This window comes from Olea europaea, unplaced genomic scaffold (assembly GCF_002742605.1).
Source record: "Olea europaea var. sylvestris unplaced genomic scaffold, O_europaea_v1 scaffold1501, whole genome shotgun sequence".
NCBI classification, from domain to species: Eukaryota; Viridiplantae; Streptophyta; class Magnoliopsida; order Lamiales; family Oleaceae; genus Olea; species Olea europaea.
The window spans coordinates 105,010-124,878 of record NW_019232582.1 but is presented as its reverse complement, the minus strand read 5'-3'; the positions used below and the strand labels follow the sequence as shown (position 1 = coordinate 124,878).

At 37.5% G+C, this 19,869-nt stretch overlaps 1 protein-coding gene and 1 pseudogene across 1 annotated transcript; one reads left to right on the top strand and one right to left on the bottom strand.

Moving 5' to 3' along the window:
- The window catches only part of LOC111376424, a 7,623-nt pseudogene extending 6,392 nt beyond the window's left edge, over window positions 1-1,231 (bottom strand).
- Window positions 1,232-4,712: 3,481 nt separating this feature from the next.
- On the top strand, window positions 4,713-13,943 carry LOC111376420. The gene is made up of 11 exons (XM_022999383.1): window positions 4,713-5,156; window positions 6,043-6,195; window positions 6,298-6,414; window positions 6,552-6,636; window positions 7,082-7,190; window positions 7,287-7,354; window positions 7,432-7,557; window positions 7,622-8,556; window positions 8,662-8,865; window positions 8,963-9,023; window positions 13,797-13,943. Exons 1-11 carry the CDS (start codon window positions 5,041-5,043, stop codon window positions 13,920-13,922), a joined length of 2,100 nt encoding a protein of 699 aa, XP_022855151.1. The 5' UTR covers window positions 4,713-5,040; the 3' UTR covers window positions 13,923-13,943.
- Window positions 13,944-19,869: the final 5,926 nt, after the last annotated feature.

Below are 19,869 nucleotides of genomic sequence, written 5' to 3'. Positions count from 1 at the left end.
ATAACTAGATTGAAATTGGATCCCAAGAACGACAAAGATTCAAGGTTTTGGATTTAATCCAAAAACTACGAACCAAGCATCCAACAACAATGAATTTTGTCGACCTCTTGATCACACAATTATTGAACCTCACTTGAAATTGTGAATGACACAAGATTTTACTCTTGGTAAGTTTGAAAACTTGTTCAAACAAGAAGAAAGGACTTTTGAAGAAAAAAAGCCTCTCGAGAAAATCTCTCTATTAATTCATAATGAAAAGTCTTCTTTTACAATGAGAAATAATGAACTATTTATACTAAACTCATGCAACCCTAGTTGATACGAAAATAAAGTCTAAAGATTACAAAAGATACCATAAAAATAGAGTTTTAACTTAATGAGAAGATTACCTGAAATTGGGAAATTCATGTCTCAAAACTCTACCATGCGGTTGCACAATTATAAGCCATGCAGTTGCATAGAACAAAATTTAGCCTTCAATTTTATCTCGAGAACATGCTGTGTGGTCGCGTGCCTTTAAAGCCAAGAGTTTTCATAGCTTAAATTTCAACTCCAACTTTTTCATGTGCAGAATTTCGTGACGATTCCGAATTGTGCTCATGGGTGAAAATTTGATACCCGAGCTGAAAGTTATGCCTATTTTAATCTGCCTTCTATTTTTTCATTTATCGTTCAAAACTTTGAATTCAACACACCAAACATGATTTCGCCTTTATGGCCAACATGTAAGTTGTTGTTTGCCTTGTCAACTTCAACATTTTGTACTCCATAGCTCGATCAAGTAATTGGACGGTTTTATTGGTTTTTCGATGTTTCGAACTTAGCTTGATCCTTAGTCTTAACTTCATCTCGACATTCTTCAAAAACTTGATAATTTCTTCCCCCTTAGATCACATCAACTAAGCTCCCATGCTGGACCCATCGTAATTTAAATTTCCTAAAATGATAAATTATAGCAATTTAAATCACAAAATTGACAATGGATAACAAGCAAAATATTTTTTTCAAACACAAATAACGTACGAGAATAATAATGAGTACTTACCACAATAGTATCACCAAAAAGGTGCTCGAATTTATCTCTAAAAGAGCACATGAAGTTAGAATAACACTAGCTAGGTGTCCTTCTCTTCAACATTGGAAGGGTATCACAACTAAGTGAGACAAATCCATAGTTCCTCTTGCCCCACTGGTCTGTATATGCAAGATCGAAATTCTTATCAATCTCGTCTACAACCCCATCTTGGCAGTGGAATTCTGAAGTTAAGAATTTTTTAGAGTGACAATATTGAATCAACAACGTACTTTGCATTACAGATCCATCGAGGACAATGAGTTCCTTGTGTTGGAACTTGCAAGGAGTAGGGAACCTGACACGAGACAAACATTATGAGAGGTGGTTTGTGGTACATCACTAGTCTAATCTTTTAGTTGGAGAACCCAGTAGCCCAATTCCTCTATGTCATTCTCTTTAGTCAAAGCCACATCTGATATTGGGGTAGATCCATCCCACAATAGAAAATTTTATTTTTCATATGATATGAACTAAGTGGTTTGAGGAGGGACAAACCCCTCCTAGCCTTGAGAACCTAATTAAACGATGAATTTGTGTCATGTTTAGAGCAAGGCCTCAAAGTATCAGGTTGAGCTGGGTTATAAGTATTTTATATAGCAGGATTGATTTTTTAAGCACCGGTACTTCACATAAGTTAAGTACTCAGGTGACATAGCATTCTATAATAGGTGATGAAAAATAATGATTTGTTACAAAACTAATTGCACTACCTATTGTAGTGTGCCACATCACCCAATGTTTAGCAAGCCAAGCATCGAGATTTAGGAAATCAATTTCATTTTATATAGATTATATTTAATTTTATCACATTCTATCTGTATATTTATCTTATTATTTATGATCATTGTAATTATTTTTTTGTAAGCAAATATAACAGTTTCCAAAAACAAATTATAAACACCGATACTTATGAGGTCAATTTCATTTTATATAGATTATATTTAATTTTACCATATTCTATCTAGTATATTTATTATTTTTGTGTAAACAAATATAACAGTTTCCAAAATTAAATTCACATGTAAAAAAAAAAATAAAAATCAATAACTCCCATATTTAAATTTTGAAGATTTTAGCTTTGACAAATTCAAAATCAAAATTATAATAAAATCCTTCCAAGCCCCCAGGGCACATCAACAAGTGGTAAAAGGGGAGGGTGGAGAAATCCAGCTTTTCTTGAGACTGCCGCGTCAAGGGTTCGAATCCTGAAATATGGATTTGACTATTGGGTAAGTGCAAGTGTACAAGCAGTCTTCCACCTTATACTATTGGAGCCATAATCTGCGATTTACCTTCCTCATGATACTTTAAAATAGAGGCGGTGGGGAACCCTTAAGGTTGGGTTCAACCTTTATAATAAAATTTTTCCAACATGCAAGAAGGGTTGGAACCCTACCATATGCTAGATTATTCCAGGGAACACATTCATCCACGTAACCAAAGGCGTGGATTGCACGCTCCTTTTAAACGACTGGGCTTCATCCCGTCAAATATGACGACATTTCTGTCAAATTAAACGCCATCGTAATATCAAAAAATATCACCGCCCATCGCCGGAAAATGCCATAATCTCCTCGTTTGTCAGCCCCCCTTCTCCGCCTTTCTCCGGGCCATTTCGCTCAGATCAACACTGTCTTTATAAATTGGCAAGAATCCATGGGAAATTCATGAACAATTCAGCCAAATCGATGTAAAACCCAAAGTTCCCAGCTTTTAGAAATTCAGAAGTGCCGGAAACATATTTCCTGACTAAAGGACTTTCTTTTTGAGAATTTAAATTTAAATAGTGAATTGGAATTAATTATGAGGTCAACATCGATTTGGCCGGAGAATTTCACCGCTGCTCATCAGTCGACGTCCAATTTCCAGCCGATCCTTCCTCATGTGGGGCCCACTCGCCACACGAATTCTAAACAAAGGTTAAATTTTTAAGTCTGATTTCACCAAAATCTTGCTCCTTCTTGATTGCAAAGGTCTGGAATTTGATTTCTTTTGAGTGATTTTATCTATTTTTTAGCTGAATATTGGATCTTTTGTTTAGCTCAAGCGCAATTGAAGTAAAGTTCAACATATGAGGAAACGAGGGATAGGATTTGTTGCTTAAACACAGAAGTGATAAATAACCTCCATATGTGGCATAAAAATAATATTTTAATGCCAATGTAATATTGGTGTATTTGAAATATGTTTTACTGATCCTAGGTTGTGTAGGATGTTACTGCATTTGATTTTGAAGGACATGGTGATGCTAGCTTTGTTTGATCATGTGAGTGTGAAACTACAAATTCATTCGGTTTTAATAGCTGTAGATGTGGATGGATTTGGTGTTTGCAAGCGTCAAATTTTAGTTTACTGATTGTCGACATTTTTACTGGAATAGCATCAATGTTATGTTTTCTAACTTAGGGTTTCTCGGAGTTTTTTCTGGATTCTGAGGCATCACCTTTTAACATATATATATTTTTTAAATCAATAAGTAATAATGAATCAGGCATGCGAAGTCTGACTGTGCTTCCAATTAAGTAGACGTGGTCTTATCGGGAATTTTTAGTAATATCTGTTGATTAGTGTTCTTGGATAGCACAATCTTATAAATTTCTAGCCTTTCCATAAACTGATAAGTATTGGTTTTGTTGCCATTTCAAAATTTGAAATATGTTGCTGAGTTGCATTGCCCTTTCCCTTTGTTTGCTAAAGAGTAAGAAAAATCTGAACAAATGATCAGATGAGAGAGTGCTATAACGTGAACTCTGTTCATTTACTAGGGTGATCTGCAGATTGGATTTTCGTTCTGGGATGTGCTGACAAATGTAGATACTTATGCATGAACACGCTTGCTGATTGCTTCGCTTGTTATATGCAACAATATAATAATATGTATTTGCCATCAGAGAGCAACAAAATTTAGAGTTTTTTTTTTTTTTTTTTTTTGGGCGTGAATGGTTGCTAATTGGATATAATATGCTATGTGCCACTTGTAGTAATGTATTTCAACTGTTAGCTTTGAGGGAGGTGTCTCCACGTACAAAGCGATCCCCCAGATGCTTCTGGGGAGACACTTCAAGATGTCAGCTTGAATCCTCTGGATTAAAACGTGAAGCAGGGAAAGATGCAAGACAAGAACTTCTTTCATGTATTTTTTTTGTGTAAACAAATATAACAGTTTCCAAAATTAAATTCACATGTAAAAAAAAAAAAAAAATCAATAACTCCCATATTTAAATTTTGAAGATTTTAGCTTTGACAAATTCAAAATCAAAATTATAATAAAATCCTTCCAAGCCCCCAGGGCACATCAACAAGTGGTAAAAGGGGAGGGTGGAGAAATCCAGCTTTTCTTGAGACTGCCGCGTCAAGGGTTCGAATCCTGAAATATGGATTTGACTATTGGGTAAGTGCAAGTGTACAAGCAGTCTTCCACCTTATACTATTGGAGCCATAATCTGCGATTTACCTCCCTCATGATACTTCAAAATAGAGGCGGTGGGGAACCCTTAAGGTTGGGTTCAACCTTTATAATAAAATTTTTCCAACATGCAAGAAGGGTTGGAACCCTACCATATGCTAGATTATTCCAGGGAACACATTCATCCACGTAACCAAAGGCGTGGATTGCACGCTCCTTTTAAACGACTGGGCTTCATCCCGTCAAATATGACGACATTTCTGTCAAATTAAACGCCATCGTAATATCAAAAAATATCACCGCCCATCGCCGGAAAATGCCATAATCTCCTCGTTTGTCAGCCCCCCTTCTCCGCCTTTCTCCGGGCCATTTCGCTCAGATCAACACTGTCTTTATAAATTGGCAAGAATCCATGGGAAATTCATGAACAATTCAGCCAAATCGATGTAAAACCCAAAGTTCCCAGCTTTTAGAAATTCAGAAGTGCCGGAAACATATTTCCTGACTAAAGGACTTTCTTTTTGAGAATTTAAATTTAAATAGTGAATTGGAATTAATTATGAGGTCAACATCGATTTGGCCGGAGAATTTCACCGCTGCTCATCAGTCGACGTCCAATTTCCAGCCGATCCTTCCTCATGTGGGGCCCACTCGCCACACGAATTCTAAACAAAGGTTAAATTTTTAAGTCTGATTTCACCAAAATCTTGCTCCTTCTTGATTGCAAAGGTCTGGAATTTGATTTCTTTTGAGTGATTTTATCTATTTTTTAGCTGAATATTGGATCTTTTGTTTAGCTCAAGCGCAATTGAAGTAAAGTTCAACATATGAGGAAACGAGGGATAGGATTTGTTGCTTAAACACAGAAGTGATAAATAACCTCCATATGTGGCATAAAAATAATATTTTAATGCCAATGTAATATTGGTGTATTTGAAATATGTTTTACTGATCCTAGGTTGTGTAGGATGTTACTGCATTTGATTTTGAAGGACATGGTGATGCTAGCTTTGTTTGATCATGTGAGTGTGAAACTACAAATTCATTCGGTTTTAATAGCTGTAGATGTGGATGGATTTGGTGTTTGCAAGCGTCAAATTTTAGTTTACTGATTGTCGACATTTTTACTGGAATAGCATCAATGTTATGTTTTCTAACTTAGGGTTTCTCGGAGTTTTTTCTGGATTCTGAGGCATCACCTTTTAACATATATATATTTTTTAAATCAATAAGTAATAATGAATCAGGCATGCGAAGTCTGACTGTGCTTCCAATTAAGTAGACGTGGTCTTATCGGGAATTTTTAGTAATATCTGTTGATTAGTGTTCTTGGATAGCACAATCTTATAAATTTCTAGCCTTTCCATAAACTGATAAGTATTGGTTTTGTTGCCATTTCAAAATTTGAAATATGTTGCTGAGTTGCATTGCCCTTTCCCTTTGTTTGCTAAAGAGTAAGAAAAATCTGAATTTTTTTTTTTTTTTTTTTTTTTTTTTTTTTTTTTTTTTTTGGGCGTGAATGGTTGCTAATTGGATATAATATGCTATGTGCCACTTGTAGTAATGTATTTCAACTGTTAGCTTTGAGGGAGGTGTCTCCACGTACAAAGCGATCCCCCAGATGCTTCTGGGGAGACACTTCAAGATGTCAGCTTGAATCCTCTGGATTAAAACGTGAAGCAGGGAAAGATGCAAGACAAGAACTTCTTTCATGGTATCTGTCATGTCTTCTGCACTATTTCGTAATATCTTAATGATGTTTCACGTCCTTGTAAACTTGTTAATTTCTTGAAATCTTTTACTCTAAATACTCCAGGGTAGAGGCACAGTCATTGCTACATTTATCAGCCAAGTATTGTTCACTGTTACCTCCACCCAGGTCAACCATAGCAGCAGCTTTTAGTCCTGATGGGAAAACACTTGCTTCTACTCAGTAATTATCCTTCCCTCCCCCCCTCCCCCCGCCCCCCCTCTCATGCATACACACGTACTAATTTTTTTATTTTAAAATCATACCGAGTTCTTTTGATTTAGTTTTTGCAAAAAATTTATTATATTCTATGTTTGCAGTGGAGATCATACTGTAAAAATAATCGACTGCCAAACTGGGAAATGCTTAAAGGTGTTGAGTGGTCATCGGAGGACACCTTGGGTGGTAGGCTCTCTTCTGAAACTTTACATATTGATTTCATCAGTTTGTCTATGATACTACTACCATGAAGGGATGATTTGGTAGCTCTTCTTGGGAGATCAATTTGACTCTTAACCCCATAGAGGTAAATAAATGGGAAGTTAGAGAAGAAGAGAAACAAGAGGGTAGCATATACAACTATGTGAATAAATTCTTATAAAATTCTTATCACTTCTGACTAATGATATAGAAATTTATTCAATCTTCTATTCTGTAGAGTATGTACCTTAATGTTCTATTGATAACGTGTTACAAAGTGTTAGACCTCTATTTTGATCTGCCTCTGACAATAGATTTTTCACGTAACAGATAATTGCTTGGTTGCATCGTTTTGTTTAGCTTAAATTTCACCAATTTATTTGATGTGTCATTGTTTCTTTGTTTTCTGCCACGGCTATGGGCTCTGCAGGTTAGGTTCCATCCACTTCATCCTGAAATTCTTGCAAGTGGAAGTTTAGACCATGAAGTTCGGTTGTGGGATGCAAACACTGCTGAGTGTATAGGATCTCGCGACTTCTGTAATTACCTTTGACATTCAAAGTTTCAGAAATGTTTTATATCTATATTAATATTTTAGATTCTGTTAATAAGGCTCTTGATTTTCCTTCGTGCAGACCGCCCTATAGCTTCTATTGCCTTCCACGCGGAAGGAGAAATTTTGGCTGTGGCTTCAGGCCACAAGGTTAGAAATTTGGACATATCATTGAAGAGTTTAGTTTTGCATGGCTACATTGTTGTTGACATTTTAGCACGTTTCAGCTATTCATATGGCACTACAACAGGAGAGGGGAGGCTTCTTCACCAACAATTATACTTAAGACTCGCCGTTCACTCAGGGCTGTGCACTTCCATCCACATGCTGCGCCATTTCTTCTAACTGCTGAGGTATTATTTTGCATGCTGTCAAGTTTCTTTCTCTCGGTGCAAATTACAGTGTCGATCTATACAGGTCAATGATCTCGACTCATCGGACCCCTCAATGATGCTTGCAACTTCTCCTGGCTACTTGCACTACCCTCCTCCTACGATATATTTGGCAGATGCTCACACAGCTCATCGATCTAATTCAGGAAATGAGCTGCCCACTATGTCTATACCATTTTTGATTTGGCCTCCAATTGGCCGAGTTGATGCGAGGTTACCTTCTCAGCATATTGGTGCGGTCATGAGCTCTGGTGCTTCACAACAGAGTGTCGATTCTTCTTCCTCCATGCGGCTTCTCACGTATTCAACTCCATCTGGACAGTATGAACTAGTATTGTCTCCGATTGAATCTAGTAGCTCTCCTCTGCGAGAAGGATCACAAACTAATTCTTTAACGACGGAAATGGAAATTGCTGTTTCTCAGCCCGCAGTGGATGCAATGGATACAGATGTTCACCCTTATGAGATAAACAATCAACTTTTTCCATTTGGTGACCCAGCTTATTGGGAACTCCCATTCTTGCAAGGGTGGTTAATTGGTCAAAGACAAGCTGGTCAATGGTCAATGCATTCACGAAATGGAGGTGCTACTGATGCTATTTCTTCTTATGGAGAAACAGGGAGTCAAACTTCAATGGTTCCACCGGCAATTGTAAATAGTGTTGGTAGTTCAAGGGTTGGCGGAAGATCTGGTTCACGTCACCGTCCTTCGCGCACCCGCACAATACCAGCAAGTGGATCTGGTGATGGTGCAGCTGTTAATAGTGTTGCTCACGAGCAGAGCAATTCACAACCTTTCATGGGCCAAGTCCAGTCCGAGGTAGCCACATCACTAGCTGCAGCTGCTGAGTTACCTTGTACTGTGAAGCTTAGAATATGGCCTCATGATATTAAAAATCCTCGAGCACTTCTTAATACAGAAAGGTGTCGCTTAACTATTCCACATGCTGTACTTTGTAGGTAGGTGACTTAAGCAAAATGGGTTGGAACATTGATTTCCTGACAGTAGTTTTTGTGTCTTTGTGATTTCTAAATTCTAATTATGATAATTATATATTTTTGCAGTGAAATGGGTGCCCACTTTTCACCGTGTGGAAGATTTTTAGCCGTCTGTGTAGCATGTATCCAGCCAAACACTGAAGCTGATTCAGGTTTTGAAGGCCACGTTCAGCATGATGTTAGAGGGGCCTCAACATCTCCAACAAGACATCCCATTTCAACCCATCAAGTTATGTATGAGCTAAGAGTATATTCCCTTGAGGAGACAACGTAAGCTGAATTTCCCGCATCTTGCCGATTATATTCCATATTGATCTTATTTTGATGAGATGTATCCCTTTAGATTGATGATGCTTTGATTATGTAGATTCGGCTCAGTTCTAGCCTCACGGGCTATCAGAGCTGCTCATTGTTTGACTTCAATACAGGTTAGTTTTATGATTAAGTTAATGGCATTTTAGCTTTCTGGAAGAAAATTTAGAAAGAAATTATGGATACTTATTTAATGAAATGTTCGTTTATAAGAAAAGGAATGACGGTTTTCATGTAGTCCGGCATCATGTATCAACAATAATAAAAACATTTTCCTGATCAGGTGTGGCTTGAAAGTTGCTCAACTGTTATTCTATTTAGATGCCGTAACCTGTGTGAAGAATTTCTTTACTGTAACTACACATTTTATGCAAGTTTTTGTGCCATCTTCTTTTGCAGTTTATCATTTGATATTTATTTCTTTAAACTTCTAGTTGCGTGCTGTATCCATTTTAATTCTCTTCTGGTCCCTCTATCACTGTCTTCACTTTTTGTAGCAGTTGCTCTATTATAGTTATATACCATCCAGTTCAAAGGATGTAAGTGCTGGGATCTGTCTGAAGTAAACAATGTTGTCTTCTGAACTATTTTCTTCCCTAGGATGTCTTCTATTGATAACAAACTAGAAATAATCCTGTGCAAATCTTAAACAAGAAAATACCAAAATGATTAGAGAGTTAGTGATGCTGATGGATGAATTATAATGCTAAATTAGCTAGGGATACACGGTTATCTTCTAGACAGAACACAAATTTTGATGGTTTCTAGGGTTTATTACTGATATGTTGTTTACCTTTTACAAGCACATGCCCAAATAGAACCCAGTATTAGATGCACATAAGCTATTCTCTCTGGATGAGAATGCATGCTGGGAAGCAGTTGCACTATTTAACGTCGCAGCAGCTTTTAATGGGATAGTCTGGTAACTATGTTTTTTGTGACTTATAAGAGAAACTTTACTTAGGCAGAAGTTATCAACAAATAAATCTTAATAGATTGTTTGGGCCATCCCTTAGTGGATAAGTGCCCTTATTCTGTTCTTTGGACTCCTATGTGGCTAGCTTTTGGCTGTGTTTTAATTTCCTCCCTTTTGAGACGAGAATGTATCAGGATGTGGTTGTCATTTTTCATGTCATGAAGCCATCTATTTGGACGTTCTTTTAACTATGTTTTTGCAACTTCAAAAATCTCGAAACAAGGAAAAACTTTCTTATGTGGAAGTTGTCAAGAATTAAAACAAACTTAGTAGTATATTGTTTTGGCTGTCGCTTGGTGGATATGAACCCATATCTGTGTTCTTTTTTCGGCTTTTATCTGAACGCATCCCTGTTGTATTATATGTGTGATGTACTTGTTGCGACCTGGCCTGGGAGGTTGCTGACATGATAAGAGAAATATCGTTTGGAGATTGAGGGCTTGGTGGAATCTCTCAACATGTATTGGGGGTGATTTCAATGTGATTCGATTTCTTTCGGAGAGGTCGAGTGGTGGGAGACTAACTAGGGCAATGGAGGAGTTCTCAGATTTTATTAGGGAGAATTTGTTGGTGGATTTACCCATGATTGGGGGAGATTTTACCTGGTCATCTAATCGGGATCGACCCGTCTTGTCTCGTATTGATAGGTTCTTGATTTGTGGAGAGTGGGAGCCTAAATATTCAGATGTCACTCAGAGAAGATTGGGGAGGATGTACTCGGATCATTTTTTTATTATGTTATCGGGGAATAGAAGGGGTGGTGGAAGAAGACCTTTCAGGTTTGAGAAGATGTGGTTGAAAGTAGAAGGTTTCAGGGAGCGAGTACAGACGTGGTGGACTTCCTATGAAGTCAGTGGGTCTCCCTGTTTTGTATTAGATCAGAAGCTAAAGGCGTTGAAAGGGGACTTAAAGAAATGGAATGAGGAAGTTGTGGGCAATATTAACTGTAGTAAAAATCAGTGTCTATCAGAGAGAGGAGTTGGATAGGCGGGAGGAGAGTCAAGGGTTGGCTGAGGAAGAGAAGGAGAGACATAGAATATTAAAGGAAGAGATGGAGAGGTTGATGGAGATGGAGGAGATTACTTGGCGACAGAAATCTAGAGTTACTTGATTGAAAGAGGGGGATAAATGCACTAAGTTCTTCCACAGGGTCGCCGATTCTAATAGGAGGAACAACTCCATCATAGTTTTGGAGGTGGACGGGGTTACTTATGAGGAACTACAGGAAATTGGAAGCTAACTGGTGAATTTTTATCAGAACCTCTATCGGGAGCAATTTGAATGGAGGTCATAATTGGAGGGATTGCACTTTTCTACTATCACGGAGGATGATGCCCGATGGATAGAGAGACCATTTGGGGAGGATGAAATTAAGGAGGTAGTGTTCAGCATGAACGATGATTAGGCTTCGAGACCGGACGGTTTCTCATTCTCATTCTACAAGGCGTGCTGGAATGTGGTTCGATCGGACATTGTGAATACTTTTTCTTATTTTTTTGAACGTGGCAGATTCCAGAGAAGTTCTAACGCTACATTTATTGTGTTCATCCCTAAGAAATTGGGAGCGATTGATATTAAGGACTTTCGCCCCATTAGCCTTGTCAGTGGGGTGTATAAGATTATTGCGAAAGTCCTGGCAAACAGATTAAAGGAGGTGCTGGGAAAAGTAGTGTCCAAGTTTCAGAATGTATTTGTAAAAGGGCGTCCGATTTTGGATTCTGTACTTATAGTGAATGAATGCATAGATTCAAGAAAGCGTCTAAGGGTCCCAGGGATGCTATGTAAGCTTGATATTCAGAAGGCTTACGATCATGTAAATTGGGGATTCCTGTTGTATATGATTAGGCGCTGTGATTTTGGGGATAAATGGTATAAATGGATTCAATTCTGTATTTTTACTGTTTCATTCTCAGTTTTGGTCAACGAAACACCTGAGGGTTATTTCCGGAGTAGTAGAAACTTGAGACAAGGAGATCCATTGTCTCCATTGTTATTTGTCATCGTGATGGAAGCTTTCAGTAGGATGATTAAAAGAGCCGTGAGAGCAGGTTTGATAAGGGGTTTTATGGTTGACCAATTGCAGGTGTCCCATCTGTTATTTGCAGATGGCACGCTGATTTTATGCGATGCAGATGTTGAACAATTCAGAAACTTGCGCCGTCTGCTCCTATGCTTTGAAGCGGTGTCTGGTTTGAAAATCAATTTGGGGAAGTCTGAGACTATTCTAGTAGGGGATGTCGATAATGTGGAGGAGTTGGCTGATATATTGGGTTGTAAGGTTGCGCAGCTGCTGATGTTATAACTAGGGCTCCCGTTAGGGGCACGATTTAAAAGTACCCATATCTGGAATGGTATTGTGGAAATGATGGAGAGAAGATTAACAAGGTGGAAGCGTATGTACCTTTCTAAGAGAGGCAGACTTACTCTCATTAAATCCACTCTCTCCAATCTCCCTACTTACTTTTTGTCATTGTTTCCCATTCCGATTGCAGTGGCAAAGAAATTAGAGAGATTTCAAAGAGAATTTCTATGGGCAGGGTTGGGGGAGGAGAGGAGACTCCATTTGGTCAATTGGGGAGTTGTTTGTTTGTCGATAAGGATGGGGGGTCTTGGGGTGAGGAGCCTTGTGTTGTTCAATAAGGCATTATTAGGCAAGTGGTTATGTCGATTTAGGGTGAAGAGGGAAAGCTTCTGGAGAGAAATAATTGGGGCGAAGTATGGTGTGACGAAGGGGGGATAGTGTGCATTTGAGGATCGTGGTTCTTATGGGGTGAGTTTGTGGAGGTATATCCGATGGGGATGTAGTGATTTTTTGGACAAACTGAAGTTTGTGGTCGGAAATGGTAATGAGATTAGATTTTGGGATGATTGTTGGTGCGGAGATCAACCGCTGAAGGAGGGATTTTCTTCCTTGCACCGCATTGCCTCAGTGCCCACTGCTATGGTGAGTGATTTCTTAGACATTCATAATAGGAGCTATAGCTGAAATATTACATTTGGAAGGGATCTACAGGATTGGGAATTGGAAGATTATTCGTCGTTTATGACCTTTTTACATGAGGCACAAATTTGGGTAGGAGAGAGGGATTGTATCAGGTGGAGGACAGCACGTGATGACATTTTTTCAGTTCGTTCGTACTATGGTTCCCTCATGGGATGTGTGAATAATTAATTCTTCTGGAAGTTGGTGTGGCAGTGTAAATTATCTCCTCGGGTGGCATTCTCATTGTGTACAGTTGTGAGGGGATAGGTCTCAACGGTGGATAATCTTTGACGTAAAGGCTTCTACATAACCGAGTGGTATTATATGTGCAAGAAGGATGGGGAGACGATTGATCATTTGTTCATTCATTGTGATGGTATACGTTGGATTTGGAATAGTATACTTGATTCTCAATCTATGGATTGGGTGATGCCTCGTTGTATAGAGGACGTGATACGGGCATGGCGGAGAAAACTCCATGATAAGGATAGCAAACTAGCATGACACCTTATTCCGGGCTGCATTGTATGGTGCGTGTGGAGAGAAAGGAACAACCATTGCTTCGAAGATCAAACAAAGACAAGAGAGCAGATAAGAGAAACATTTTACTTTACCTTGTATTCTTGGTTTAATGTTGTGGTTAGAAATCCTATAGATGGGTTGCCTAATTTCATGTTGTTCCTTAATGGCTTAAAGTGATTGTACACCCCCCGTGTATTCTCTTTTAAGTAATAAAATTATTTGATTACCTAATTAAAAAAAGAAATTAGATTTAGTGATATACCTGAAGGTGAATAAAATTTCTTGGTTTATCATCGTACTTAATTGCTCAGATTTCATAATCATCCATACAGTTCTGTATGGTGATTGGGAACTTTGAGTCTGTATTATAGACCTTATAAAGCATTTGTGCATTATTTTCAATTGCAGTTCTCTCCTACCTCAGAGCATTTGTTACTTGCCTATGGACGGCGTCATAGTTCACTTCTTAAAAGTGTGGTAATTGATGGAGATGCAACAGTTCCAATATACACAATTCTGGAGGTGAGATATTGAATTTAGAATATATGCTCCTTTTTAGTAATACCGTGGATCAGTTTCAGTTTTACGGTCTAGTGAACATTTGTGCACGTTGTTGTGTGATTCACTTGGATTCTAAATTTTATCTCTGAGAAAAGATCCATCATTTGGTTGCATTTTTTATTATAGTAGACTGCTGAAATAGAAAAATCTTGTTATAACACATATTAGGACAGTAGGACTAGTCTGCCTGCCTAATGTGAGTAAGGTCTTTTTCCTTTCCTTCTTTTTACAAATGTGCTTTTTGACATGAGATGTCGACACAACATTGTGGCATTATGCATTTTTTGAAACTTCTATTTCCAAATATAGCATCCGAGAAGATAATTTTGGGGAAGTCGGACATACATAATGGTAACTGCTGCTTTGATTGCCAAGTAATTGCCTGATTGGCTGCAAAAATCATGTGATCTTAGAAAAGAAAAAGATACATGGATATAAAAAAAAATTGTGTCATGGACGCTGGACATTAAATACTAATATGTTTTTGTATGTTAGAGAGCTTGTGCCATTTTATTGTCATCGTGTGATTTCTTAGGGGACTCTGGGTGCAAGAATAATTTCTCTAGATTGTCGCTTGCTTAAAGTATTGTTCTGAAACTCGGGGCATAAGCCTGACTAGGTGTGAGGCTCTAGGAAAAAGCCTCAGATATGAGGAAGGTGTGGAAAAGGCAGTCAACCCTATTTTTGACGTAGTCACACTCTTTTTAGTCCCCTTTTTTTTCTTTAAAGGTTTAAACTTTGTTTGGTCAATCAATAAATGATTTATGAATGTTCAAATTTTATTTTCAACCACATATTCCAATGGACCCACCATTTTTTTTATAACCTCACATTTTTATGGAAAGAGAAATAGAATAAAGACATGATTTAAATATTAATTAGTATGGACTTTAATTCATATTATGAATATTTAGATTAAATTTAATATTTTGATAAAATTATAGTTTATTAGAAGTTCATTATTTGCTATATATATAGAGGGCTTATTCATTGTAATATGTACCCTTGAATATATGAATAAATTGATTTTCCCCATAACAATTTGACAATGAATAAGAAAATGCAGAAAAGAAAGGGGGTCAAAGAGTAAAAGAAATTAGGGCAAAGAGCGTAACAATTCCATTTATAAATGATTTATAGATCATTTAGGATTATTTCCAAACACGCACTAAATAAAATGAATCACTATTAATGATTTAGAATATTTAAAAGAAGATTAAAAATAGGGAAATATCTTATTATGCTTAGGTTTGTAAGGCAGGCTCAAGGCTTGAATCTTGACGTCTTGTCATGCCTTGCGCCTTTTAGAACCTTGACTTAAAGAGTAATCCTGATGAGTAGCTCAATGATCAGGTTTTGGGTTTGCTTCCCAGTAATTACCAGTTCGAGTCCATTCAGGGCTATTGACGTGAGCACCCGACTGTAAACTTTAGGGTCCCTTGGGATTAGTTGAGGTATGTATAAGCTGGCCCGAACACTCACAGTAAAAAAAAGAAAAAAAAAAACTTGGCTTAAAGAGCTCTTTGAAAAACTATATCCTGCATACTTTGCAATCCTTTTGCTTCACTGTATGGACTTATTATTAAGTACACAGAGTGATGCAGGACGAATTAAAAAATAGAAAGAAGAAGCAAGAAAGAGGAGGGGAGAACTAGAGAAAATGGGGGGAGAAACCGGAGAAGAAGCATAAATTCATAGGGGAGAGGAGGAGGGAGAGGAAGGAGAAGCCATGGACAACAAACCACCAAAATATTCTTCAATTCATCAAAACTAATGAAATTACATCGCAATTAGGTTTAAATAGTAAAGACTAAAACCTAAGTAGAATGAACTTTGGCTAACACAAGCCCAATTACATAAATAAAATCTAAAACATAAATAAAGTCCAACTAAAAATAAATAAAAGGTAGATGTCCTCATCAACTCTCTTGAGGCGGGAGAAAAACTCGACCCTGTCGAGTTGATAGATAGTATAGGCTGTAGTCAATCTGATACTCCAAATGCGTCAAGTCAAGCCACGAGGGATGATCTTTCTGACGAACCAAGTAACGAAATTCCATGATTGATAGTACTGAAAACTGTAGCTTATTCCCAAGAATATGTTCTGACCAAGGAGGCGATCTTTCCTTCTAACCAAGTCCTGATACTGGACTCCAAATAACCAATACTCATGCACCTCATCTTCAAAATTTTTACATGATTGTATATAATGAGGAGTATAAGAAGCACGTCGATCTACCCAACAAATAAGGAAGTACTGAATCTTGTCATTATTGGTCAATAAAACACGTTCATCTAAAATAACATCAATTTTATTTTTGTGTGCTGTGATAGATTGTATTGAAGTAGAAATATCAACATAGTCAAGTTGAGGGTCCATAAAGTTAAGTAGAAATAAATCATCAAAGGAAGTAACACGATATTTGTAAGTAATGAAGTCCTTAATATTTAAAGCAGAGTGGTAGTCAAAATGTGATGAACGGGCAATGACATGTGCATTTGAACCAACATGCTTTAAAATTTTTAAAGGACCAATACTACAAACTTGCAATATAACATAATCTCTAATATTAAATTCAAAATATAGTTTATATGAATCAGTTTGAAAATTATATAATGCGTTATTTGCTTCAAATTGTTTATTGTTCTCAAGATGCAAGTTATGAAAATGTGATACAACTACCTCAACGGACATAAACACACTAGCATGTGGGTACCTGGGAATAAGGTCTAAAGGTTTCCTAGGCTCACAACCATGAATAACTTCAAAGGAATTTAGACGTAAAGACCAATTCACAGGATTGTTATATGTAATTTGAACAGTTGGAGGAATCAAGTCCCAATTCCCAAAATTTTTCTAGACTAGAGACTTGAATAAATTGCTAGGACTTTGGTTAATGACTTCATTTTGACCATCAGCCTGGGGTTTGTCTGTAGTGGAGAATTTCGATTTAGTGCTAAACATAGGCAATTGGGTTCTATAAAAGTGACTAGGAAAATCATGGGAAACAGAATTTAGAGTCCCAAGAAGAGCTTGGATGCCACCTAAGCAGGTGTCCTCACTATCATCATCAAAATCTTCAAGTTTAGGGTCATATGTTAGATCTTCTAATGACTCTTCTATTGCATTCTTTCGTTCTTCTATGACTAAGGCTCGGTTAGGACATTTGAAAGAGATGTGACTAAAGTCCTTACAGCTGATGCATAGCAAGTGAAGTCTTTGGAGTTTCAAAAATTATACTCTTATTTTTCAAAATTGGAGGAACATTAGACGGGGGAGGTCCTAGAAGAGACTTAACATGAGAAAGTGGAGCCAATGAAACTGAAGGATGATTGTCATTACGCTTTCTACATGAAGAAGACGACTTTGGGCTATCACGACCTTTACACTTGTTTTTCCAAAGGGAGGGAACACTAGATTGGGAAGGCTCTATGATAGACTTATGATGAGATGACGCTAATGAGATGGGTGAACGATGGTGATCACGCTTTTCATATGCAGTACTAATAAGTAACTCGTAGTCCCGGGCTGAAAAATAAGCTTGATCAAGAGTAGTGATGCCTTGAAAGAAAAGTTCACGCCTAAGTTTATCTCGTAGACCTTGTATAAACTTACTTAAAGTCAGGGCCTCATCCTCAACGACATGACATTTCACTCGAAATTCCTCAAATTGAGCAATGTACTTAGTTACTAGCCGATTCTCTTGTGTAAGGGTGTTCCATTGGGTAAAAATTTCATGATCTAAGCAACCATCGAAAGTAGGAATATCTAAGTCAATGTTTCTAACGAAACGCTCCTTACGACGAAGAAGAGAATGAGTACCATGATGACCATGGCCTTGTTCTCGCTCACGAACCTAATCTCTATTCCTACGATCGCATCGAAAATATTCTTGATTACTTTGTCCACGATGATATTGTCTATTATGAGACGCTTCAGAATTAGTGTCCGTCAAATGAGGGGTTCGCTTAAAATTGCTCAACTTAGCAGCTAGGTTCTTTCTCTCCTCACGAGTAGCAGTTATATCTGATTGGACAGTCAATAGGCTAGTGGCAAGTTGCGCTAATTGTCTAGTGAGTACATCAAATTAGGATGGATCCATGATCAATGTATTGGAAATAGAGACGACAAGACGATCACTACGCAACTACATGCAATGTAATACCAGCTAAATGACGTGCTATGATGAGATCAGTGAACAATACGTGCAAGCAATGGAAAATAACTTGTACCAATTTTTTTTATTTAATTTTAAATATTGGGATTAATTAAATCCAAAACAAGCTAATACTGCTGGTACATGTAAAATGGCAAAGCAAGGGTCAACACACTAGTCAAATTCTCCAATCAATTTAAGTGGGGAACAATGGAAGTCAATTCGATCACTGGTGTCAATTTGATTAATGGTTTCAATCAAGTGGGGTTTAAGGCTAAAATTATCATGATAACAACAGCACAAGATTTTAATTGATGCAATTTTAAAAATGAAGCAGTAGTATAAACCAATACTAAATAGAGATCAAGGACTTCCTGTTGTTTAGTTTTGACTATTTGTATGCCGATTGATCTGAATTGCTGACTTATGAGCCCTAACTATGCTTCTGTTCTTCCCTTCGTGTCCAATATTTTTAACCCCTAGTTCTGGTGTGGACGTAAAACTGAGTGTGGTTACTGTGGCTTTTAGATTGTTGAGATGGACGAGGAAATATATGAGTGTGGTAACTTTGGTGGAAGTGTATGATCTTGGGTTGGTGGTGGTGGCCTATGGCGATGAAGCGGTAGTGCTCTTAATGCCTGGGTAGATAATGAAGTGGTGGCGTGATGGTGATTAGAGGCGTCGACAGCAAGAGAGTGTTTGTGAGAGAGGAATCGGGTGAAACTGTGGGGTATTTGATGTTAATGGATTGATTATAATTGGGCTTGGTCGGATATTTGGGACTAGACCAGATGGGAAGGAGTTTGGATCCTGTTATAGAGATGGGTCAACTGGGGTTAGTGTTTGGGGAGTGGGCGTGCGTCGTAAAGAGTAGGCTGGGTTAGTTGGGCTAAATATGTGATAAATGGGCTGGGGATTGGCCGGGTTGGATAATTGGGTTGATGTAATAGCCTTATTGGGCTGAATATGAGATGTGGATAATGGCTTCTAGGACTTGGGCTACTTATGATTATGTGGATGTGGATTGAGCCTGAGTAACGGGTTAAATGATTTGTAGACTAGAATATTTGACTGGGTGTTATAATGGGTTATTTGGATTAATAATTGATCGTGTGTATAGATTAGGGTTTGCAGGAAGCAGCAGCAGTAACATAACAACTCTGAATTTTTTTTTTTTTTTTTTTTTCCGCGGGTGAACAGTACCTTTTTTTTTTTTTTTTTTGAAATTGACAAAATGCAAAATTGAAATTCTGGGCATAACAGTATCCGCAATGAACAGTAACTTTTTTTTTTTTTTTTTTTAATAAAACTAGGAAAGAAAACTGCTATCTTCCAACAAATCCTTTTCGTTTCTGCTGTTCAACAAGTTTTGGGAAAAGGGAAAGAAGAAAATTTTGAATTGTAAGAGAAAAATACCCAACATTTAGCTCTGATACCAAATTTTATGCAGGACGAATTAAAAAATAGAAAGAAGAAGCAAGAAAGAAGGGGGAGAACTAGAGAGAATGGGAGGAGAAACCGGAGAAGAAGCAGAAATTCATAGGGGAGAGGAAGGAGAAGCCATAGACAACAAACCACCAAAATATTCTTCAATTCATCAAAATTAATGAAATTACATCGCAATTAAGTTTAAATAGTAAAGACTAAAACCTAAGAAGAATGGACTTGAGCCAACACAAACCCAATTATATAAATTAAATCTAAAACATAAATAAAGTCCAACTAAAAATAAATAAAAGGTAGATGTCCTCATCACAGAGAAC